The 26089-nt window shown below is 38.7% G+C and overlaps 1 protein-coding gene across 6 annotated transcripts in view; it reads right to left on the bottom strand.

Moving 5' to 3' along the window:
* The window catches only part of TUT4 (terminal uridylyl transferase 4), a 43781-nt gene that overhangs the window by 6315 nt on the left and 11377 nt on the right, over positions 1-26089 (bottom strand). For all 6 annotated transcript variants that reach the window (XM_040072417.2, XM_040072416.2, XM_040072420.2 and 3 more), the window contains exons 4-27: positions 23191-23307; positions 20969-21146; positions 18761-18849; positions 17815-17866; positions 17160-17229; positions 16104-16230; positions 15543-15662; positions 14935-15156; positions 14605-14779; positions 12485-13224; positions 11864-12014; positions 11202-11288; positions 10245-10348; positions 9827-9884; positions 9629-9732; positions 9149-9238; positions 7153-7266; positions 5962-6039; positions 5412-5589; positions 4999-5046; positions 4829-4911; positions 3324-3439; positions 1555-1715; positions 488-585 (exon numbers count right to left, since the gene is read on the bottom strand). In XM_040072417.2, the coding sequence (XP_039928351.1) occupies positions 488-585; positions 1555-1715; positions 3324-3439; positions 4829-4911; positions 4999-5046; positions 5412-5589; positions 5962-6039; positions 7153-7266; positions 9149-9238; positions 9629-9732; positions 9827-9884; positions 10245-10348; positions 11202-11288; positions 11864-12014; positions 12485-13224; positions 14605-14779; positions 14935-15156; positions 15543-15662; positions 16104-16230; positions 17160-17229; positions 17815-17866; positions 18761-18849; positions 20969-21146; positions 23191-23307 (3360 nt within the window). The remainder of the gene's footprint in view (positions 1-487; positions 586-1554; positions 1716-3323; positions 3440-4828; positions 4912-4998; positions 5047-5411; positions 5590-5961; positions 6040-7152; positions 7267-9148; positions 9239-9628; positions 9733-9826; positions 9885-10244; positions 10349-11201; positions 11289-11863; positions 12015-12484; positions 13225-14604; positions 14780-14934; positions 15157-15542; positions 15663-16103; positions 16231-17159; positions 17230-17814; positions 17867-18760; positions 18850-20968; positions 21147-23190; positions 23308-26089) is intronic.

The following is a 26089-nucleotide window of genomic DNA, read 5'->3' as shown; positions in this document are numbered from 1 at the left end:
TATCAAAAATTTCCCCATTGTTCTGCTTGTGCTTCTAGGATGCTCTGGCAGACTTTTCATTGAAGTATGACCCAGCTGTGTTCCGTGTCTGTACATGACAGTCCTTTAAGACAGATCTCATAAACCACAAAGAGTCATGGTTGTCACTAACTTAGTCTGCAGCATGTTAACAATGAGCTATGCTTTATCTCCTTTAGTAACTCCACAACACTGTCAAAACAATGAGAATTTGAAAGGCATCCTAGCTTAACCTGGCCTTTCAGAATAGCACGGTATCTCATCTCAAACTTAACTATGAGGTTTCTATACTGAAAAACCACCAATGCTCCCCAAGACGCATCAAAAATCAAAGTTCCACTAACTGGCAGAGTGCAACGCAGCCATCACCAAGTGCAGGATCTGTTGAGATAAACCAGGCACAGCTGTTCCCAGTATGGCTGGTTTGCTACAGCTCTGCTCCCTGCAGTCCCCTGCTCCCAGAACTTACACATTCTGACGACTGCCTGGTGCGCAGGGGTCGCTCCACCTGCTGCTGGCCCACAGCCACCAGCTGGGAATTGACCATGCTCCGGACCAGCTGCGTGCCTGAGCAAGGAACACAAGTGTTAATAAAAGCCACAGGGTGACAATAATGAGCAGAACTGGGAGTCAGCAGTACCTGAACTCTCAAGTGACACAGAATAGGTAAATCACTTGATCTCTCCTCTCCTTTAAGTGGAAACTTTTCCCTCTACTGGCAGCAGACAACATTAATAGGTATAGGAGGTAAGCATGAAGTCTATTTTTGAGTAAGTCGAGCAAGGCAGGAACAAGGCTCACCTTCCTATCAGGCAGGAGCTCTACTTTATATAGGTTTTCATATTACTGCTGTAAGCAGTGGCATTTTAAATAGCAATAGTGACAGTATAAACTTCTGGGCAAAGAAAGAAAACTAAAAAAGAAAAAAAGACTAAAGGATAACAGAACACAGAAGCAAGGTCCTTCTGAAGTTCACTTATGAATGCTTCCTCTACTTTTTCCACTACCACAGGCACCCAAGGGCCTAATTTGAATGAGTTTGCAATTAATCTTCTCTAAGTACTATCAGTAATTTGAAAGCTGGATTTAGCATAATTCATCTATATGCTTTTTTGAAGTGTTACTTAAAGAGCGCTGATTTTTGCTGAAAATACATTTACTTACCTCTCACAGATGACGGAGGGTTAGCTAACATTTGAGAAACATTTGGAAGAGGAAATGCATTCAATTATTATTGTTGTGACTGTTATTACTACTACTACTTCTAAATGCACCAATTGTGAGTGGAAGAGAAATAATGCAATACCCTGAAGTACACTGTATTTTACTGCTGAGTACATTTTTACCACCCATGCAGTACTTCAGGAGACATTACTCCCCTTGCAGAAAAGCAACACAGACTAAAAGCTGTATTTGCAGCGACTGAAACATTACTTGCAGGATTATTTTTTGAAGGTAATTAGCAAGTCTGTAGAGAAACCTAGAGAAAAGGGATCTCAGAGCTTTCAAATCATCCTACCACATAAGCTAACTCACCTGGCACACTATTATTTCTCTGACGGGTTTGTTTGAATTCAGGACAGTCTCTCCTTACGTGACCCACATCCCCACAGATGAAACACCTTTTCTCTCTTGTTTCTCTGTCCTCTTCTTTCACCTCTTTTTCATCATCTTTCTCATTCTCCTTTTTCTTCAACCTGAACAATGACTTTTATTAGCAATATCAAAAAAACCCACACACACAAACACATAATCTCTGTAGAGCTGTTGGACTGTTGTGTTCAAAGGGAATGGTTACACAACCAACAGCTGTACCAGAATACAAATACCTCAGGAATCCCAGAAAACACTCTCAGATTCTGGGCTGGCTAACAGCCTGTAAAAACTTCATGAAGTTAGATGCTCCCCAGACCTGTCCAAAAGCTGTCTGACTGTATTAGGGCAGAGCTATGCAGTTAGGCAGGCAGAGCTGGGGAGCAGTGCTATGCAGCAATCCCACTGAGTCAGAATATACCCAAAATAAGTGAGCTGCACTCGTTCATACAATCTCCCCCTCACTGGACAGGGCACACTTCTGTCACTGTCTGAGCCCAGACAAAATGTGCAACAAAGCAGCGAGGCCCTTTCAAACACTCAGATCTAATACAGCAGGAGAATTAGTGATCAGGAACCAAGACAAGAAGCAAAGGTCTTCTTCCACAAGGGATCTGCAGGATTGTTAAATAATAATATTCTGTGAGCTGTATATACAATCTGAGAGAGATTCTGTGAGGCTGTGCTGGAGTAGCAGTTTGTGTGAAGAGCAGATCACAACTTCTTTTCCTGAGGCAGATGTGGGGAAAGAGGTGATGCAACTCCATGTGCTAGTGCTTGTACAGAGAGCATCTGAAAGAAATGGTCCACCTGTGACCACAGGGTTCCAGTGCACTTTCATGTGTCTTGAACTCTGCTGACTGAACAAAAGGCTGTAAATAAAGATTTTGTAGTGGAAGAGACCAAGAACCCTTTGAAGAATTACGGAGCACACAACTGAACGTAAGGAGCAGATGAAAGAGCCCAGATTAATTTGCATTCTGAGGGCTTCAACAGGCTTTAGGAGGAGTCAGACAACCCAGCCTGAGGGGGTCATTAAATAGCCAAAGCTGTAAAAAGTGAGGAGCACACATTTTCTGTACACAATTCCTACTAAACTCTCTTTGGAAACAATGACCTGCACGTACCAGGGACTCCTTTTGCAGGAGTCCTGGACCCAAAATTCCTAAGTGAAATTAAAATACACGTGCAAGATCACCAAGTGCCTGGCACTAATAGGATGTTACAGAAATGCACCTTAACTATGTACATTTTAACTAATCCTAGAGTTTAATAAATGAGCTTTTACCTGCCTTGCAGATGTACATTATCAGCTCTACAGAACAATTCAAATTCAACACTGTCCTCTGAACACGAGCACTACAGGAAATCCATTTTAACACATGATAAATTTTGCAGCCAGGTGCTATGTTCTCCATCTGAACGTCTACACTATAAAAAGATAATTTAGTGATCTAAGTTTTAAGTTAAGCTCAACTACATATTAACACACCATACACTGTTGATTTTACTCCGTGTGCTTCCATAAACACTTCAGATTTAAAGAGGTGATCAGAAACTGTTTAAAGAAAAGAAAAAATAAGATGGGAAATTGAGGATCAGATATGAAGCTTTGATTTTCTCTGCTGAACTTCTTTTCCTTTTCAATAATCTTCAAATGTCCAAATCCCTCATGATTTAATCTCAAAGATTTCATTTTGTGTATTACTCACCTCCTCCTCTTTGGACAGTCTTTCATGTAGTGACCAATTTTTCCACAGACACGACAACATCTGTCATTGGGTGCCAATTCCCCATCTGTCAGCACTTTTGAGTCAAAAAAGTATTCCTATCAAAACACATCAGACAGATGAAATGTATAAACCATTCACTCACAAGACTGAAGAATGAAAGTCAAATTGTCAGCTTTCATCTTTTATTGCTCTCTGAATGTTACTGCTTCTGAGATGACACCTGGTCTTTTCTTCTCCTAGATAATGGCAGCTTTTTCAGAGACATGGAGCAGTTTGGGCCAAGAGGGGCTGTTTGGTCTTAGGGACAGAGGTTAAATCTGCAGAGCAGCTTCTCTAGGCTCCAGCCTGCTGCCCACCTTTCACCTCCCCAAAGGCTCTTCGGAGGGCAATTTTTCACCTATGATCTATTTTGGTATCTGAGTCACTGCTTTCCAGAGCAGGCAATGTCCCTTTGGGGCCATGATTACACATGACACGATTACATCCCTTGAGACAGAACACAGCTCAGGTGGGAAACAGCTGGAGCACCTGCAGATGAGCTGCATCCCTCCCCTCCCCTGGAATCCTCAGGACAGCTGCAGCTCTCATGTGTGGCAGCACAAAGGCCACAGTTTACAGCCTCTGAGCAACAGAAATATTGTGAAAGAAATACTGTCTTGCCTGAAAGACTGAAATAAAGGTACAAACTCAGGAAAAAACCCCCCACAGATAAAGCAAGCTAATGGAGAAGAGAAGATAGGGAAGGATGAACTGAATTAAAAGCTTTCAAAAGATTTTTAAAATCCTTTAGAAACTCAAGTTCTGTTAAAAGCCACTGGGAGAACAGTGCTCTAAACTGTTTTAGAAAATCCTTTTCTATGTTGATCTTAAAAATACTACAGAATTTTATTTCCTCATATTAAAAAAAAATAAATAGTTGTCTCTTACACATCAATGACTGGACCCTGTAGTACAGAGCAGTACTTTCTCCAAAATAATATTGCATGAACACATTCCTAACCCTCACTCACTATGCAAATTTTAAAGGTCAACTGTTAAAAAAAAAAACAACAAAAAAATCAATCATCAAACTTTTCCTTGCTTAAGCAGCAATCCTTACTATCTCCAGCAAGTGGAAAAATAAATAGGATGGAACATCTCTTGGATCTGTTTTCTTTAGCTGCATGAAGAGCCAGTAAGGTTCCTAGAGCTGTTTCTGGGTTTTGCAGCCAAATTTAGGGTTTTCTGCAAAACTTAACACTATACAGTGGGAGGTTTTATAAAAAACAAAACACAAATTATGCTTGCTTCCCCCAAACCTGCCAGTAATACCCATCACCCAGCCAACTACTCCTCTGAATTTTATATTCCAGGAGCCCAATACTAAGCTATACATTTAATGCAGACAAAGTATAATTACACACACTGTGAATACCAAATTGATAAATACATACAGGAGATTTACATCTTTCAGATGAAGAAAATGAAAAAATCTGAGAACTTACAGCTTCTCTTCCAACAGCTGGGTAGAATGGGGTACCAAATAATTTTCTCCCATTGATAAATGCCTTCATTATGAAATTGGTCACTATTGAAGAAAGACAAAGTTATTGGAAAACCACAGGAAAGGCACAACTCAGCAAACATTAAGCATTAGTAGACATTAATAGCTTACTTTTCCTAGAGACTCCAGCACCCAGATTATGATTCAAGTCAAAAGGATCTACATAAAGAAGGGGAAAAAAAATCAGAGCTGGAAAAAATATGCTGCAACAGAATTTTTTATTTTAATGCAGAAAATTTCATTTTAAATGCACTCACAGAGTAGATTAGAGCAAAGCAATGCTGAGAGTTTTAAAACTGTGACTAACCATCATACAGTAAGAAGAACAATTCACTGACATTTAGTAAAAGTTACGAGTTTCAACAATTTTGTGAGCTGTAGGACTTGCAAACAATGTTTCTTTTTATCTTTTTAAAACAGACTGTAGTTTCCTCACATAAAGATCCTGTGCAAAGGGAGCAGCCTCTCAAGCAACAGAGCTTCGTGCTCCTCATGCAAGGAAGGTGAATTCAGCAGAGGAGTACCTTCGATTGCAATACATTTGGATGTCCACTGCTTCTCAAACGTGGTTAACAGCTTCTTCTGCCGGATGCTGATCACGTACTCCTTGAAGTCAAATTCCTCCGTGTAGAATCGCAGCAGCCCCAGCCAGAGCTCCCCAAGAGATTCAGTGTTCTTTCCAAGAGCAGGCAGACGCTTCTTCTGCGTGCACGTGAAGACAATTTATTCAGCTACAGTTACTGCAGCACTGCTTCTCCTGAAATACCTCTCCAATTACAAGTTTGCCTACTATGAACGGTTTCTTTTGGTTAAAGTAAGGTTAAATCACTACAGTTAAGACTAAACCTAGACCATTTTTAAAAATAAAAAGTATTTTTCATGCTTTATGCTATTTAGAAATGACTTCAACCGAGCAAAAGCAGAAACTCGTTTGGGAAGTTGCAACACTATGGATATGGAAGTTTAATCAATTAATAAAATTCATCTTTTATATATTACACTGTTAAAAATGTATTACTTTTCCTGAAAAGCAAGGTTTAAATTTTAGTTACTCTTCTGGAATTAGAATATTACCAATTCTTCCATGTCATCAAAGAAAAAAGCATTCCATCCATCCACCATTCTTTGTGGAATCTGTTTGCCATCAAATATCTGCCAGAACAGAGAGTGACAGTTACCGCTCGATTTCAAAGCTGCTGGAAAATACTTGCAGTTCTTTTGGTTAAAAAAATAATATAAAAATATAAACACTTGAATTTTAACGATTCCTTCTTACACAGACAGAATTTCCCACTGGTAAAAAGTCTGAAAGTCTTTTTGCATTGTTGCTGTACCTCTCAAATGATCTGAATATTTAATTTTTACTTGTTCTTTGCAACTAAGAAAACACGACTGAATTACCTTGTCAAGATTCCGACATCTCTCTTGCCCACAGATTCTCTAAGGAGACTTTACATGATTTCTATTACATTTTGACTTTAGCACGGCCAAGGGGAAATTCCACTGTTATTTAAATGCACTCTCGGGGCAGCAGTAAAATAAAAACCCCCAACCACTACTAAAATATCAGCAAGAAAGTCTATGAGTCTCAACTGCAATGCTTAAGCCAATTTTCCTCTTGCACAAAGAAACCAAAAGAGGCAGAAAGGGATAATTTGCAGACGTGCTTGGGAGTTCCAGAGTGTATCCAGGAAGAGGCAATAGCTAAATAATTATATTCTCCCCACCCATACAATGGGGGTGCAGAACTTTTATTTTCTTAATAAAGTTTCCTAGCACATGTGAAATATTTCTTTCAAGTTGTACCAAAGCATCAACTATCTTATTTTACCCCCATCAAATAATAAAATAAACTTTTTCTCTTACAGATAAAGTGTTGAGCAATAAATAAGGCTTCTGACAATAACTGGCTGAAGAGCTGGACTCACATTTCAAGAGCATCTGCTGCAGTCTCATAATTACAATTCCCTTCTCTCCATACCACCTGCCAATTTTTTTTTCTATCCTGTTCAGCATATAAATATCATCCTAAGACCAAAATCCCAAAGTAAATGTAATAGCAGAACTCAGGCACAACAGACTCCCAGCTTTGATCTAATATTCTTAGTAAGTTTTACCTACTAAAACCAAGAGGGAATTAAGAACCTGCTGATTAGAAGGGCCCCACATTTCTATTTATCCCCCCAATCCTAAAATCCCAGGCTTCTCATATTTGGCTTGAAGAAAAAGTTCATCTGTTTTCACAGCCTCATTTTCTGAACGTACCTCCTGAAGAACTGGAATAACTGGTGGATTTCTCTGCTGTAGAAAGTACAAAACCATAAGAATATAGGCATACGAAGACAGACTACCACGGGATGCATCACCAATATCGCAGCGCTGAAAAAATACATTTTAAACAAAATGCTGAATTCCCGTTTTAATGTGCAAGACTAACAGCTAGGTCAGAGAGCAAACAGAAACCCCGTAAGTAACAGCAAATACATTCACCTCATCATTAAAAATTGTTTTATGAAGCCTGAAAAATAAATGCACCCAAGAGTCAACTGCCATCTGGCAAATCCACAGCATAATTTGTCTAACGTAAAAACAGAAAAGCTTTTCATAGCCAAAACACTTTAAAAAAATTTATAATGTGACAAACTGAAAAAAAAACCCCACCCAAATCAAAACCCCCAAAACATAAATCCCAGCTTTCAATATCATAAAATTTAACTTTTCTTAACTCTTGCTGCAAGAGCTGTTTGAACGATCCCTTATTATTTTGGTTCCCCCTCCCCTTTTAAAAAAAGAATCCACTGACAGCAAGTATTTCCACGCTGTACTGGCATTTTGCTAGCAAACATACACATACCTAATTAAACCACGGCGCAGCCTGCACAACACAGCGCAAAACAAACACCCCTGAGCAAGACAGGAGCTGGAAGCAGATGAGCTCAAGGTCCCTTCCAGCACAAGCCTTTCTGTGCCTCTGGTCAGTGAATTACCTTACTATGCTCGAGTATCTCATGACAGTACAACCTTGCCACAGCACCTGCTTCTAAGCTAGCCTGTGTTTCAAGCCTGTGGCATATCAAACAATGCATTTTTAACCTCCTAGGGCCGGAAAAAACAGGGATTGGTGAGTTACTTTCACATTAGCAGCAGCAGTGACAGCTGTTCCTGGTTTTCTGCCAATGCAAACAGAGGAGGAGGCATTTTGCTTAAAAACAGAGTATTTGTTCAGCTACGTAGTCACTTCCATACATTTAACTTTCAGGAGTGAGTATCCCACAACCTGAATATTTCATCCTTGCAGTAGTATTTTTAGAACGTGCACAATAGAATGCAAGGCTGCCAAAAAGAATTGTAAGAGTCATTATTATCAATACAAGGCTATTTTTAATCCGGACACAGAAGAGACGTGGCAATATTGCGCACTACTGTGAGCACATCAAGGAAAAAAATCATTGCTAGTCTCAGTGACAGTATAATGAACATGTCCATTCCATTCTGGCACAAAGTTATTTTATTCATCTTGAGGTATTTTATTACATGAACATCTGGTAGCATGATGAACCATCTCTATAAGCCATTTTTTATTTGCCCCAGTTCCACTAAGCTTTCTTTGGATGTGCTGTATTTAATACTGCAGCTTGAATAAAAAGCAATGCCACGTTTCAATTATCAAAGGCTTTCTAGAATAACACTTTGATAGAATATCATAACAAAAGATGCAGGAGATCTGACATTTCCAAACTCTTAAAGTCAAGTGTATGCCCTAGGCACATCACATAGAGGCTCAGGCATTCATTCATCACCCATACCTACCTAATCCTGACTTTTATACTAACTCAAACAAGGCAAGTGTGCCAGAAGAAAGCAGCAGTAATCTCTGGGCTGGTCCCAGATGTGAAAACCTGAGAAGTCCATGCACATCCACATGCCCCCTACACCTTACAGTTCCCAATTTTTCCAGTTTTGCTTGGGGCTTGGGTGGGGAATTTTGTTTCTTGTAATTCCAGCTGGTTTGAAATTGAAGAAAAAAAGGGAAGTTTTCCTTTCATCAGCTTCCTCTTACACAGAAATCTTTCAACAGATAGCAGAAGGTACCAAGATTTGATTTTGACACACACAGTCAGATGGAGCACAGTAAGGAAAGTGCACTTCATAACAACAGCATTCTACTGTCTCCTCTCCAGCTGGTGTTGGCAAAAGGCAAACTCAGTGGCTGCAGCAGCACACACTGTATGGTACAAATCAGCACCTTCTTTTATATTACCTTTGCAAAAACTTTCATTGTGTAGCCCAGATACTGCACCCTAGGATCAATAGCTGCGTAGGTAGCCAGCATCCTTGTGTTATGCTGTGCCTGGAAAATGGGGAAAAGAAAATTAAACTGGCGTCAGGGTGAGCCAATTATGTAAGAAATTGTGCAAATTCACAGAGTCAGGTGAAAGCTGGAATGAGCTGTACTACTCATGATGGCACACAGGCCATGGTGGATGTGGCTTTTCAGAAGTATCCCCCAAACAAGACTTTCTGTGCTGGAACCTGCTCTGCCATTGTGTCATACACAGCCACCCAGGGGTCAGGTTGAGGGTGTGGGCCACTGAATTTAAATAATGTACAAGAAAAACACAAATGCACAAAAGCATTTTCATTCCAGTTTCAAAATTATTCCCTCAAACAGTTACTTGGCGAAGAGAGAAAGAATTAAAAAGCTTTCTTTGAACACAGAAGGACACAAGCAGATGCTCACCAGTGTATTGTACAAACTGATATCTCCTTCCAAGCCACTCCGCCTGTGCTCAAACTTTACTATAGGCACTTTGGCTGTTGTTATAGGCAAGATGTTCCTCAAACCTGGGGAAGCAACACTTTAGTACATAAAACATCTCCATTAACAACATTTATAGAAAATTGAACTGCGTAACTAGTAATACTTTAAAGCACCTACCTGGATGCTTCTTAAGAACTTTTGCCAAACCTTCTATTATTTCTTTACAGTTTAATTTCTAGGAAAAACAAAGATCACAGCTTCAGACGTTAAAACGTGGATCCTATTGCAATAAGCACATTTACTATCACATATATTCCATGGATGAAAAGTCTGTGTACAAAAAGGAGCGAGCATCAAGCCAGCACATGAATCTACACAAACTTGTATGCTCTGTGTGGACATCCACAGTACAGTGTGTGTCTGTAAGGCATTAAAGGTAAAATAGGCTGGATCTTGCTTCAGTTGTGCAAAGTGCAACAAGCCAATGTGCAACCAGCAAATCTTACCTTTCCTGCATACAGAAATCTTAACTGAATTAAAAAACCTTAATGAATCCTTTTAAAATAGCAGATTTTAGCCATTTCAAAACTCTTACCTCTGCGTTTTCATGACCTTCCAATGTCATGCAGATATCTAGATCACTGTCCCGAAATCCAAATCCATTCTTTGAGGAGCCAAATAAGCAAAGCCTGGCTTTGTCTGATCAAAAGAATAGACAAGAAAAAGGTAAATTCTTTTACAGTTGAATGATAAGTGCTTAGTATTAAATATTGCTTAACTGTGATGTGCAGGTGCCCATAAAAATGAACTTAAAGACAGCTTACACTGCCACTTCAAAGACCTCAGCTTTGATAAAGGAGGAAGCACAACACCTCAAAAATTATTTATAGAAAGCAAAGCAGGATAAAGACTTATTTTATGTAATTTTTTATGACTGAAGTACGTTACAGTCACTATAATCATTAAATGGCATCTCTAAACGTGGTGCAATGTTTTGTGGTATGCAACTGCACTTTCCTGCTTTTAATAAATCAAAATAATGTGCAAACCCAGTCACCAGTACAGCTTTACTTCACAGATAAGAGAGCTACTCCTAGGTAGCCAAAGTAATATTTCTGGTTCCATTCAGGGTTTATCTAGGTTGCATATTTTTCCTCTGACTAGGTAAATTTGGTCAATGGGGTTTTGTACTCATAACATACTCTTCAAGAGGACACAAGCAGTAAGATTACAATACTTTATGGAACATTCTTTCCCAATTGCTTTGTTTACATTTTTTTTGAAACACAATATCACTAAGTATTTTCATTCCTGGATGGCAAAATTATGTTGTTCAAACAAATTCCGTCCTAACTGCAAAGAATACATTGATCTGTTCAACTGAAATTAATGCTAAGCAAATAGATCTAACACCTATTCACAGCTTTTTTTCCCCCTAAACTTTAATGGAATTGGAAAATTTTAAGTCTTTCAAGACTTTGTAACAGATCTCAATCCTCAGCAACATGACTGAAGAAAGCCTTCTCAAGAGTCACTACCTAAGGTTACGTACCATTATACTCTTTTCGAATAAATCTCTCCAAACTTGCCAATATTTGTTCTCTGTTTTGTTGCTCAGATAAAGGAGGGGATAATTCATCTAAGTAAAAACAAATTAAAACACAGTCAGACATGACATTCAGCACCTCAAGAATCTTTTTCAGCTAATTGAAAGTTTGGATGGGTTGGGTTTTTTGTTTTTTTTGTTATGTTTGCTTCGCTTAAATCTGTGGTTTTCTTTTTATATCATTAGAGTCTTCAGGATTTTATTTCAAGACATCCAGTTTTACAACCACAAAGTGGCTTGGTGGGCACCTGGCATCCAGCCGAGGTTGACCTACCACAGCACCCCCAAAAGATGCCAGAGAATTTGATAAGCACAAAAATTAGTTTTGCCCAGGGCCTGACTCCTGGTAGCCTTTTACCGGTAGCTTTTTACAAACCCAGTGAAAAATTCCATATAACATCAGTTTCTTAAATCTGTTATAAGGTATTACAGTCATGGATTATCTGAAAATTAAACTATTGATGCATTTGTAGCCTAGGGCACCTGAAAGAGCTTCTTCCTACTGAATTGTGAATAACTGTAAAGAAGTAATTTAACCCTTGAGTTTTTAAGTCTTTTAGGTTACAGACCACAGTATATAGTGGAGTACAAACACTTTTTGAACTTACCAAAACATCTTTTACACACTATATCAAGTATGTCCCGAAATCTGTCTGTCATTGGTGGTAGTGGTTTTAGATCAATCTTCTTGAAATCCTCTGGGCAATCATTTTTGGAATGTCCATCCCGTTTGCAGATGCTGCATACTATAGTTGGTGGCTTTTTTGGGGGGGGAAAAAAAGAAAATTGTATTTGTGCACTTAAAGACAGTTCAGCAGACCTAACATTTCCAAGCAACCAAGAACATTTAACATATGAACAACAACAGGGCCTCTGCAAAGAGCAGAACACCTCTCAGCAAGTTGCATTTTAGTTCTCACAGTGCCTAAATGCACCTGGAAATTCTACAAGAAAGAATGAGAGGAAAGGCAGAAATAACCCAGAAAGAAACCCGGATTTTTTTTTGTGTGGAAATCAAAAAACTTAAGCTGAGGGAAACAGATCATTTAATCCAAATGTCACACAGGGTGGTGTTTCCAGTCCTGAATAACAGGTGTTCTACAAAGGTCAGAGCTCCCACCCATAACCCAGACTGAAAAAAATCACTGCGGGAATCCTGCAATCCATCCACTCTTAGATTTAATGACTTAAAAGTAATGGCCCAGCGATACACCAGCAGCACTGCTTACCTTTCCTGAAGTAAAAATAAACTTATCAAACACATAATGCATCTCTTCTGTTGAGAGTGTGCCTTCCTCTTTGAGATCCTGGCTTTCCAGCACTGCTTTGCAGCCGGCCGAGGTAGCTGGGGTGCCAGTGCACTTGGACTGCGGGGATGACTCCGCTCCCAAACTCTCCCTGCTTTCAGCATCAGAAAACTCAGTACTGGAATTTGTATCATCAGGCTGATGTGCACTGCAGTTACAGTGGTGGCTGAGCTCACCCTCAGTTAGACACACTGAAGTTTCTAAATCATCCCTCTCTTTAGGTGATTTTTCCTTTAATTCACAGCATTCATTGGAAATGGGGGATAAAGCTTCTTTGTCTTCATCATAGCTAGAGTCCAATGTTGAAAGTAGCAAAGAGTCCACGTTCTGGGAATTGCATCTTTTGGCTACAGCTTCTACCTCTTTATTACATTCAACTTCATTCTCTGGTATGTTACATCCATGTCCTATTACTTCTGTATCTACAACATTTTCCCCTTGTGGAAGGCAGCAGTTTGCTACAGGCTCTTCAGATCTTGTGGATTTCTTATTACTCATTTTCCCTTTTTCCTTTTTCTTGGTATCTGTCTTGGATTTAATCCCATCTTTACTTTGTGGACATGCAAAATATTTATATGCTGTCCTAAATCGCTCCAGGATGTACTCAAACACCATCTGGCTATTTAGACTTCGTGCAACATTCCTCTTTAGTGCAAAAGGATCTGGGAAGAAAAAGAACAATTTAATTAGTAATCTTTAACTTCCACATTTCACAAAGCAGCTGAAATCCCAAAGTTATTATAGGGCAGAGTTAAGGAGATTCTTATATTATAATCCAGAATTGCATTTGGATATACTTAGAGAATGAAAACCCACAAGTTTTTTCAGAATTCTTCCATACAAAACGTGCCCACGTGCAGCCATAAATGGCTGACTATCATAAACAATTCTAAATAGTGTTACTCAAAAAGAAAACCATGGGTATATTGCACCATTACATTACAGCCTATTTCTCTACTAGAAATTATAATAAACATACAAAGGCAGAATAAATACAGGCCAGCCAGAACCTTTTTCTCCTCCACTGAAGAAGGATTTTCATTTCCCTTAAGAAATTCATTTGTCTAAAAGAGTAACAGTAAGGATGTAAGGATTGTATGAACCAATCTCACCAGGATCCATTCTTAGTCCTTCCTAACGATTTCTAGATCAAACATGTTTTCCAAGCAAAAAGAGCTCCTGCATAGCTGCTATAAGTTTGCCTGGAAGATAGTACCAAACTGAGATTCTGTTACTTCGTAACATCAGCTACAAACTTAACATTGGAAAAACAAAAGTCAAAAATGAGAAGTAAAAAAACAAAGCAAACAACAACACAAATAACCCAACAACAGCAGGTGTCAGAACCAGAATCTCTTTTTTTGAAATTATTTCTCATTTCCTCCTTAATGATTTGTCCTGTCACCTCACACCCCACATATTGAATAAACAATTCCCTACTTTTTCTAAACTCTACCTAAAAGTGATTGAAGAAAAGAATTGGGAGAGGAAATTAAAGTGATGGGAGTGATCTCAACATCCACTACCCAACCTGTGCCTCTACAATTCATTGCTTTTTTTTCTGTTCTACAATTCATTGCTTTTTTTTTCTGTTCTACTTTTCCTTCTCACTCTCCTTGTACCTTATTGACTCATCCTTCAATGTACCTCTGTACCTCATTCTCTGTCTGTATGATTCTCTTTGTCCTCTCCATCGCCTCAAGTGTTACAGATAAGCCACTTCAGCAACATCTCTAGAAAGTGTTCAAAAGTCATTATTCATGCTTTTATAAAAGTATCACCTTACATGGTTTCTTAGCCTTCCTCAAATACCCCATTTCTCTGCTCTTAGGGCCAATTCAGAATGCCATGCATTGCTCTGTAACTCGGTGACTTTCTCTGCTTTTTAGACACAGAAAACTTGTCTTAAAAGAGAACAAACTGCTGACAAAATACATATATTTTAAAAACTTGCTGTCCAGATTCTTGTAACGGATTTGCAAGTTAAGCAAATAAAGATGCCAAAGCAGGATGACTACAGAAGTGGGAAGGGATCAGCCTACCTTCAATGGCAATTCGCCTCTTAGGCCAGTTCTTATTCTCTCTGGTTAAGAGCTCTTGTACCCGTATGCTGATGACATATTCCTCCAAAGCAAATTCCAGTGTGTAAAACTTCAAAAGTTCCAACCACAGCTGCCCCAGTGAAACTTGGTGAGGGGTTTTGAATGCTAAGAGAGACTGAAAAACACGGACACGAGTGCTGAACCGCAATAAGAAATTAACATTCCCCCTTTTTTGGTCCTGATTCCATCCAACATCAATGTTTAAAAATAAAAAAAAAATAGGGGTGAGAGATAGCAAACGGTTCTCAATTAAATAAAGCCAGGACTTACAATCCCATGTTTCTCTTTTGCATTGCTTTGGTTGTCCACTTCTGAGCTGGCTGCCTTCTTGCCACCACCTTTTTGTTGTTCAACTTTAGCTTTGCTTTCTGCTCCAACAGAGTTTTTCGCTGCACCATTTGTGGGTGGTTTGTACTCCCACCTTACAAATTCTTCATCTTCCACCCCTTTCAGCTGGTGGTCATCTGGCCTCTTCGAATCAAAGCCTTCAATCTAACAACAATTAAAGTGGTTCTGAAACAGGACTGTATCTAACACCTACACCCAAGAGTTTTCAGCAAATGTAACCCTGACTGCTGTGGTATTCATACCCCTCAAGATAAAGAGATGTCAGAGACAGAAATTCAGAGAAATAAAGAAGAAAATAATTGCCTTTTCTCCAAAACACAGATGATACAACTATACAGCCTGCTACAAGTGCCTTTTAAAAAAGTCTTCAGAATCATCATGTGTGCATCATCTGTGTGAGCATTAAGTACCAATACATTTTATTTATCATTTTCTTTGGCAATCAAATTCTGCATTTTTATGAGGCTGCAGAACATAGAAATAATGCCAACAGTTTAATAATAAAGTTACTATATTACCAAATCACTTACCCAGTTGCCCAGATAGGACGGTAAAATACGTGGTTTTCTTTGTTGAAGAAAAAATATCACCATTAAGGCAAAGGAATATGAAGGAATCCCACCTTCAGCCTGACAGTCAATGTGACAGAGCTGTAAGAGAAGAAATAATTACTTTCCTGATGTAACACCAGAATCTATTACAAAAGGACAAATACTAAGGAAATGTGAGAAACATACTAGAGTGAAATCCAAACTGCTGTCTCTCAGAAACTGCAGTGGTCATGCCATGCCACGTTCAGATAAAATACAAACCACAGCAATTCATACAGTACCTTAAGGGATACTATCTTATCATATATTATCATACTCTTTTCAGTTTCACCACGTTTTGTGATTGTGGGACATATTTATGCTTCCATCTACAATTTCAGCCAACTCTGAAATGTGTTATTGGACGGTGACATCTCACATAGGGAGCTGGGGTGAAGCAGGGGCACGACGTCCTTTCTACAGACATATCCACGGTACATTCCACACTACATTGTACACAGGGCTTAAAAAAGAAATCTTGAGGATAATGAAGTAACTTACTCTAGCCCAGTAGCGGAAAGCCAAAACCAAGGGAATGAGGACAGGCTCCAGTTTACCAAGTGCAGCCAGCAGGTCAGTTGTAAGGCAAGCCACGTCATTCCTAGCACTGACTTTACATGTCAAACCACTGCAAGCACAAATGCAGAACACATAAGGAGTTATCACTTGGATACAGGTGATGCTTGGGGCAGAGGGGAGGTGAGGCATCGCACTCACTGTAATAAAAACGTCCATCAGTGTCTCCCTACATAAGAACCTGAATTTTTTTAACAAAAGGCTACAGAATATGGTTACATTTTCTTTACTATTAATTTGTCGACTGCACCTAGAAGTTACAGAAGTTCACTACAGCCAAAAATACAAAACAGCATTAAGAATTTGCTCTAAGTTCTGCCATTACTTAATTATGTTATATTGCACAATCCAATTGCCAAATATACCGTCTACATTCCAAACACTTACATGAATTAATAAATTAATTAATACTCCAGACCTGCTGTATTAAGAGTTGGTAAACCCACAGAACAGCTTCTCTAAAAACTTTCTTTTAGCTTCTCAGAACGATTATTTCTATTCTGTTACAAACGCAGGAACAGACAAGCCCACTCTTGTTGCATTTACATCCCCAGAGTTTCAGTCCATACCTCTGGCCAGTCAAGAAATCATGTTTCATTTTGGAGGTTGCTACTTCTTAGGAATTTACTGAAACTGTCAGATGATGTGTCCTTTCTGGCAGTGTGTATCTTATAAAACATTTTTAAAGCCTTGGCTTACAACTGCTGGCAAAAATTTTAAATAACTGAAAACCGCTCCACTTTTTCCCCAGTTAACTAAAAGGAGAAAAGCAACGTCAGATTCCTACACCTAGTGAGTTGTGTGTAGCACAAAAAACAAAAGCAGCTTTCTTTCTAGATTATATTTCTGTGTATGAGCAATTCCCTTTTAATACAAATGTTAGCTGAATGTTACAGTAATACTTCTTGTCAGGAGTGCAGGCAAGCAGCTGCTATGAACAAGCATAGTGGCTCATTAAAAACACTCCTCAGTCACACATACCTTTTAACATCTTTGCAAAAGACAACAGGAACTTTGGCGTGGAAATCCGACTCCACATCTGAGTAGACAGCTAAGCAAGGAGGGAGAAAAAAACACGCTTTGTTTCAAAGTTTCTTACAGCTTTTCCAATTCTGTCCTTAAAATTAATTGTATTTATACCATGATTTTTCAGAACAGCTCCAATTAAGTGCTGCATAGCTAAGCAGTACCAATATTTTCTGGTTGCTTTTGATGCTCACCACCAGCATCAGAGAGCCAGGCTGTGTTCCTGACAGAACCACGAGGCTGCAAGTTTTACAAGTCTTGGAACAGCTCTCACCCATGTAGATATGCAAGTGGAAAGCAGCTTTTGAGTTTATTGCTTAGAATCCATCCTACAAAAGGTGAAAACTTTTTGCTCTGCCATCTGACACTACTGCCACAACTTCTGGCAACCTGAACTGGACTAATGGAGCTGCCATTCTCTTGCTGCAGCTTCTCATCTCTCACTCACACAACCACTGGTGTTCATAAAAATCACATTCATAAAAAACAGCCCAGACACTTTGGTTGAAAACCAATCAATTTTTCTAAGTTTACAGAAAAAAATCGAGCACAAAAACAACTAAGCAGCAGATGGAATGTTAAATAGAAATGAGATGCAACTACAACTCACCACTGTTCTTCAAGATCTCAAGCACCTGGATCAGAACATCTGGTTGACTCATCTACAATGAGAAAATTAGAGCAGGTTGCATTATTGAGACTAATATTTTATTTTACATTTTATTTCCCATTTTATTTCAAACTACTTCGGTTGCATAAGTAACCGTGTCCTTTACAGTTTTGAAGTCTGGACACTCTGTGTCCTTCAGAAAAGTGAAATCACGTATCAGTATTAATGAAAATGTTAACTGTACCTGTCTACACCATGAAAACAGGTGCCAGTAAACCTCACAGCCAGCTTTCCTTTCCTTACAGCTCTAGTCAACACTTCTGTTCTAGTTCTGCATTAGGATAAATAAAAGCACTTGCCATATATTCCACAATTTCATGTGGAATGCATACTACTAGAAACGGACAGCAATAAAGAATTTAATGTCAAGACTTTCCCAGGGGTTTTTAAAGGTGATCATTTTAAAACATGTGCAAGTGCAGCAGTTGAGTGTCTATCAAGAATGTGCTGCTAATATCACACACTGAACATGAACCAACAACTTCATCACTTAAAGAATGTCATTTTTATCCCAAATTTTAAAAATGTGGGATGGTCAAAACCTACAAGAGATTACAGTCTGAACCATGAGCTCATGGAAGCACACTTAGCCAAGCCAACTATTTTTATACTGCTTCAGTGCTTACTCAAAAAAAAAAATATTTAGAAAAAGCCTAGCATAAAGTTGTCCAAACAAAACCAAAAAACCATACAAGAATTAAAGTTACCTAAAGAGCAATGAAAACTTCCTCCACAGCCCAGCTGACATCAAATCCAAGATTAGATGCTTTGTGCTATGCTAAAACCATGTGCCCCAAAAGAAGATGAAGGCAGTGGAAGAGAAATAAATGTGGATGGCCTTGATTTAAAAACCAGTCTTAGTTAATACAAGATAATATCTACACACCTTAGGGGGGAATTTGATATCAATGTTAACATCGCTGGTCTTAAAAGCAAATCTAGTTAAACAGGAGCCATACATCCTCAGGGAACAGTCTGGAGAGAGAGAAACATAATTATTTAACAATTAGTAAATAATTTTTTCTTTAGATACTGCACCTCACGCCCAGATTAATGAACACTGAACCCCTTTCTCACTCCTGTGAAGGTTAGGTATTTACGTAACACAGCATCACAGGAAAACACATAATTCAATACTGTAACAACCAAATGCCCAACATTTTCCAAGCTGTTTCAAAGATTTTTTGCAATGCAGCTTTAATTCTGTTTGTTTTTAATATCAAATTAAATATGAAGTAACAATAACTGTCACCATCTCAGTGCAGGATTTTATATCACAGCTTTTGTCAGCTTCAGCTTGATTTCACTGCAGCACTTTGCCAATTATAAAATTCTTTGCTGCCTCACAGACTTCTGCACGAGGCACCAATCTGTTGATTCCATCAGCAAGTTCCAACACACAGCTCATTACAAAATATGTATATAAAGCATAACTTCAATATGATCCAAGGCACAGAGTAAAGTGCCCATTCAGTGTTTTAGTTAATAGTTACCCGCAAAGATGCAGATCTAAACTAACTAAGAAGTACCCACTCAGCAATAATATGAGAAATGCCATCCCATTCCATAAACAATAATTTATCCCAAATCACGATGAAATTTTTCTTCATCAGGAAAGATGAAAACTTTCCTGTAATAGAAATTAGGGTCTCCCATACTTAAATCAGCTGAAAAATGAGTGTTCTCAATCCTTCCCAAATCCAAGCAGGGTCAGCTAGAGCAGGTTGTCCAGGCTGTGTCCAGGTGGGTTTTGAAAATCCACTTGGATGGAGAGTCCACAACCTCTCCAGGCAACCTGTGCCAGTGTTCAACCACCCTCACAGCAAAGATGGTTCTTCTTGTGTATCTTCCTTTATGTGTGTTCTGACCAAACTCATTCAATTAGAAACATCAACAAAATTACTCTTAAAGAGAAAATAAATCTTACACATACATAGCTTCAAGCCTATTTTCACTGCTTAGAAACCAGCCCTCTCAGAATTAAACTCTGTACTGTTAATAATGATAATTTGCAATTTCTTCCAATGGCTTATCATAGTAGTAAGAATTTTTGCATAGTTCTACTGTGAGCTCAAGAGAAAATCATGCCAGAAGATCAGATGTTTGCTACACAGTGCGTGAATTAAATTTTTCCGAATTTACAACTTAGGAAAACACATTCACTAAAACATAGCTGGCTTTGAAAAGGAGAAAAACAAACTCTCATTTACTATTCAGACTCCCCTTCCACTACTCCTACACCTCCACAGAAGCTCATCAGTCCAAACAAGTCAGCCAGACAAAGTAACAATAATTTTCCTGAGTATTTATATAAAAATGTTATGTGAAAAAGCTTTGTCTTATGCTTCCCACTATCAGTGGAAAACTCCCTAGAGTGCCAGAACAGAAATTTGCACTAGGAACCACTTTACAGAGCAAACAGATTAGCAAACCTCCACCCTACAAACCTCCATTCTATTCAGCACCTTATGTTTAAGCAGATACTTCTCACAGAGCACCTACAACTAAAGCTGATCGGCCTGCAGATAACTAAATCTTTCTTACTGCTCTATTTTTATAGAGCAAAGGGAAAAAAGGGTAGTTCTAAAACAAATGGACCGTATAGAACAAAACCCGATTCCAATATAGATGAAATTAAAAATTTAAAACCTTTTTTTTGGCAATGAGGTTAATATTTTCCTTTGTTCAGATGCACTGAACCCCAAACCACTGTTTGCACAAAGCAAACATCACTGCAGCTCCAAAAATCTGATTCCAAACTCCCAGTGTATTAACTATAGGAGCTGATGGGAAATCAATGCAAAGAAGCAAATGTAAATATTATCCTTCTTGTTATGTTATCCCACCACTTTAAAGAGGATCAATAAACGTATCAGAAAGAAGAACAATCATATTTTCCTCCTTTTGTACACTTGTTAATTCTTTTAAAATCAACTGCAAGCCTGTATTTAAAAGCCTCTACACAATAATATTGTACACCAGCAAGATAATTTAACCCCAAACGCGCTCAATCACCATTAATAAAGGTATCAAAAATACATATAAAAATAATGAAAAATTTTCACCTAAAGCCAATGGAGAACACTATAAATACCTGGTAAGGGCTGTTGAATAATTTTCTCCATCTCATTGACAATTTCCTGCCGAATTCTGAAGTCCTCATCTGAGATGCCTTGTTCATTCGCAGCCTCGATGAGCGTGAAACTCAGAGCGGCCAACTGCGCAGACGAGGGCGGTGGGAGCGCCCGCAGCTCGTTTTCCTCTTGCTTCTCCTGAATAATTGGTGGATGATATAAGTAAAAACTGGTACTTTGAGAGGAAAAGGCTATCTCTTACTGCTCTGTGACACTGGAACACGCTGCTTGCTGTTTGTGTCCTGACCAATCGCTTCCAAAGGCAGGAACTGTGCCTGGCCTAACTGGCAAATACAATTGTGTTGTCCCAGGAACGAGAGCAGCTCTCAGTGTTAAAAACAGAGAATGTTGTTTCACAGCTGGCAACTGGGGAGGGAATCTTCTGTATTCCAGTCCTGAACCACGTTTTCTCACAGTTCTGAAGCAGAATTCATCCAAGAAAATAAAAAGCTGTAATTGCTCCTACATAATAAAAGTAACTGAGCTGGAAAAGTCACATGGATTTTTTTCAGAGTGGATTGTACTTGAAGGAAAGATATCAGAGGCAGAAAAAGTATCCCTAGTTCCAAAAGAACTTCGTAAGTTGAGTCCCATTACTGCTTAAACAGCTGGTGCCAGAAAGTTCTGGATTTAGTGCACCCAATCCAACAGCAAGAACATGTCAGATGCATCAAGTCATTTGGGACTAAGCACAACAACCCCTTGTTTCATGAATTCATCAACTACATGAAAGATATGACTGAAATAAATAATAACCATGAAATCAATATGCACTGAGAAAACACAGTACAGTATGAAAATGTTTGTTTAATTCTAGGCTGCATCTCTGAACTCTTATCTGAACAAATCAAGCATAAGAAAGAATATGAGCATCTTTAAAGTAATATGGGATTTTTTTTTTTTGTCATCACGTTAGGATTTTTCTTGAGTTGGGAAACCAGAGCGGCTCCGATTTGATTGTCACCTATCTCACAGAGCTGTAAGCACGAGCATTTTATGAAGTAACATTAAAGACAGTTACATAGGTATCACCATGTGCTGCACTCAACATAAAGCTATCTGGGGTAAGTGTTAAAAAGTGAAACTGCTCCCTGTCCTCCAGAGTTCCACTTAGCGCTGAAGAAACCTCACTGCTCGATTCTCATCTTCATGCCCAGATGAAGAGCAGGGTAAGAAAGCCTTTATAGATCAATCACGGTGCTGGCTCTTTTCTTAAGCATGATACAATTTAGGAGACAGGAAGAGAACCAGAATCCTTTACAAATAATCACTGACCATAATGTAAAAACGTTCCTTTCTAAGATTTAATGGATTTATGGCATTTTTAGTCTTCCAGGTGATGACTCACACACGTTTTGGAATTAGAGAGTTAATGAAAAACAGAAGTATGGCAAGAAATCCATGGAAAATGCTAAAGTAATTTGACTGAATTTTGAGGCATGGTTATAGAAAGAGTAATTTTAACCATCTAAATCACAAAATCCAACATACCATGGAATCTGTAGCTCCTCACCAGCATTTAAAAAAATGGGCCGGCAAGAAAAACTTGTGCACCTTTTATTGGATTTGTTGTATGTAACAGCTCTTTAGAGCAAACCACAGCACCATGGTATCTGATAAAGGAACTGGTTTTCTCTCTGTAAGCCTTAAAACTGTTTTTTATATTAAACACATTAATAAACCCAGAGTGATGATAAGTGAACTGAATCCTTCCCTCCTATAACTCTTCTACACTTCACAAGTCAGCCAAAGTAAAAAAACCCAAAAACATAAAAACAACATCCCCAACTCCACCTCCAGTCCCTGGAGGTCTTGCCACCAATGGCATTATTTTCAGAAAACAGAAAAAATGAATATATTTTTATGTAATATATATTTCTCACCTAAGTTACCTTGCACTTTGTTACTAGTATGATGAACTGCTCACTACTCAGAGACACTAATTCAGAAGCAGTGACCAAAAATGTCCTTTCCTCTCTGCCTGGACAAATTATCAAGCCCTTCTTCTTAAACAGAAAACAGAAATTTGTGGATCTCTGCTCAACACACAAACTTTCACCTAAATGGACATGATCAAAGAAAACAAACCACGTAACAACAACAACAAAAAAAATTAATTTAAAGAATACAATAAAAAAAAGAGGAGGAAAAGAAAAAAATAACCATAATTTTCTTAACTTACCATTATATTTTTCTTATGACGTTTTTCCTTAATATGCTTATGAGCTCCCTGGATATTTTCAATGTGGACTAAGCAGAGCTTGCATAGATACTGACAGTTGGTGTATTCTGGGGAGCGCTGAGGAAAAATTGCCATAGATTAAAACAAGTATTTCTACCAGTAGTGCCTGAAAAAACTCAATTCTTTGATTAATAAACTGTATTTAACTATTATGTAACACTTTTAATGTCAAGGTGCTTCGCAAACATTAAGCAATCTTCAAAAAACAAGCAGAAATGGATTTTTATCTCTATGACAAGAGGGGACAGAGAGGGAAGGAAGCGAGATGACTTGAATATTACATTTCCCAGTAAATTCAGTGAGGTGAGATTAAGACTGAAGAGTTTATGCTTCTTAAGGCTGACCTAAAGGCCAGTCAGCCACTCTCCTGTCAGGCTGTAATTAGGGGATAAATGCCAGCATCTCCCGCCTTTCCCTGATGAGGAAACGGCACCAGCGCAGCCCCGTGCAGCTCTGCCGCGGTGTCACACGGCTCTGCCCTGTTCCAAAGGTGTGGCCAGGCAGCCTGGGGGAACACAGCCACCTCCTCAGCAAGGTGGGATCCTCTGGCAAGGGCTGATGCCATTCTGCTCTGATGAATCCTCTGGGATGCTCAGAATTGGAGGCACTTGCAGAACAAGCACCTTTTTGCACAGGCAGGCAGAGATGGAGTACACAAACGGGGAGCGGCTGCCTGGGAGATCCCCAAGGCTGCAAGGAGCAGCCACACCTCCAGAGATGATGAGGAAGAAGGGAACCTGTTTTCCCAGGGTCCACGAGGGGATAAACTCCACCGTGGAGTTTATTCAGCCAGGAAACCACTAAGACCTGCTGGACTAAAAGGCAGAAAGGACTCTGCAAAGAGAAGGGGTTGTTCCCAAATACTCCACTTTAGCTGTCTCATCCTGCAATTGTATTTTATTGCTCTGACAGATCACAGCTACGGAGATTGGAAACCTTTTGAAAAGCTCGTTTGCAGAGACAAAAGGGTTCAAAAAAAAAATCCCCACTTTAGTTTTTCTCCAGACTTGTTAGACTTTTCCAATAACTGGGAGAGAAAAAAACCTACTTTTTCATCCTAATTGTAATACATCTATATTTACTAAGCCCAAAAAGTATACTGAGAATACCAGATGTTTAAACAGTGACACAACAATGAACACCATTTTAAGACACTGAGGTGGACCACAGATCAGTTAAACAAATCTGACTTACCATACGGAGACCTAAACCACTGTTAAATTTGGGCAAGTTTTTCCACTTACTGCTTATTCAGTTTGACCTTTTGCTTTTGGAAAAAAAAAACCAAACCAGTCTGATACTCTCCAACTACAGAGTAGATACCTATTTAAAATATTGATTTAATTACTAATTCTCTTTACCCCTATTTTTTCTAAGAGCGGTACCTAGTAAGATAAAATTAAACATCCATTTGGAAAACAATTTATAGACAGTTACACCTGGCTACCTGGGAAGATTCAAGTATTTGATGCCTGATGACTGAAGTAGATAAAAAAAATATTTTACCATTTTTTATAATAAAGTGAGTATCACTTTATTATAAAAGTATTTTTGAGAAATTTTGCATTTCTTTACAATACTGATCTGCAGTATTATGCTAATAGATGTTGCCAGGAAGGCTGAATCATGTAATAACTTTTATTTTGCCTTTATTGTGAAGACTTTTAAAATCATCTAATTATGCTTAACTCCAATGAAAAGGGCAAAACCTCAAAATAGCATGGCAGAGAAGTTACAGACTACTGCTTGTGTAAAACAGATGCACCCAAATAAGCTAGGTCTCATGAAATTAGTCCTTGGATACTCAAGGAGCTGACCTATAAAAGAGTCAGTTGTATTTTAAAGAACTCACAGAGAATGGGAAGGTTCCAGATCATCAGGAAAGAGAAACTTAAGAATATCTGTAAAGGGCTAAATAAGACGAGCCAAGCAATTAGACACCAGTCAGAATTAGCATTCAGAAAAATACTGTAATAAATTTTTAATAAGCACATAGGGAAAAAACAGGTCAGAGGTGACAACCTGATCTGCTACAAACAAATTGCACTAACCCAATCTTAGGGTTGCTTTTTTTAAAGTCACAGCTCTTAAAGAACCGGCAGCAGACGTTGTATTTGAATTTTACAAAGTCTTTGTCACTTGTCATAGTATCAGTCTCAAAAGGAGACCAGAAATACTATCTAAATAAAGAACAGTAAGGTGGGAGCAAAACTGCTGAGAGAACTGTCCTCAGAGCACTCGTACCTAGAAGCATGTGCCAAGTATTCTTCAGCAGGGGTCCTTGTAGGGGCAGAAATCTCCACATTTTTGTTGAAGAGGTGGGGAATGCAACAGAAGGTGTGCTGACTATAAATGTAAAAGATATTAACTTGGAAGAGGATACAGAAGTAGTAAAACGACAAAAATTCAGAGATCACAAAAAGTCAGAGAAATGGAATAAATAAGCTCCAAGTAAATAATATCACGGCAAAGTATCATTCCTTAGGTATTAACTGCAAAACATACAGGGCTGGGAACACCTGATAGACTGATTCTTAAGGAAAGGCTATGGGAATCAGTGCTGCTCCAGCTATGAGCCAGCACCCTAGTGCTGCTAGAAAAGCAGAGATCCTAAACAAAAATGCCATATTTCAGAGAGATGAAGTCAGCTTTCCTCTTTATATGTATGACTGCACGTCCAGTTTTGAACACCTCTTGCCCAATTTGTGTCTAGAGAAAAGCAAAAAGAATGAACCAGGAACTAAAAATCCCCAAGACCAATGAACAAAGAGAGCCTAAAGAAGGTTTGACTGCAGGAATTGGATTGATTTTCCCATGTGCAGAATGTTATGAAAAAGAG

The sequence above is a fragment of the Hirundo rustica genome, chromosome 9 (genome assembly GCF_015227805.2).
Source record: "Hirundo rustica isolate bHirRus1 chromosome 9, bHirRus1.pri.v3, whole genome shotgun sequence".
Classification (NCBI taxonomy): Eukaryota; Metazoa; Chordata; class Aves; order Passeriformes; family Hirundinidae; genus Hirundo; species Hirundo rustica.
This window is presented reverse-complemented; position numbering and strand designations above follow the sequence as displayed.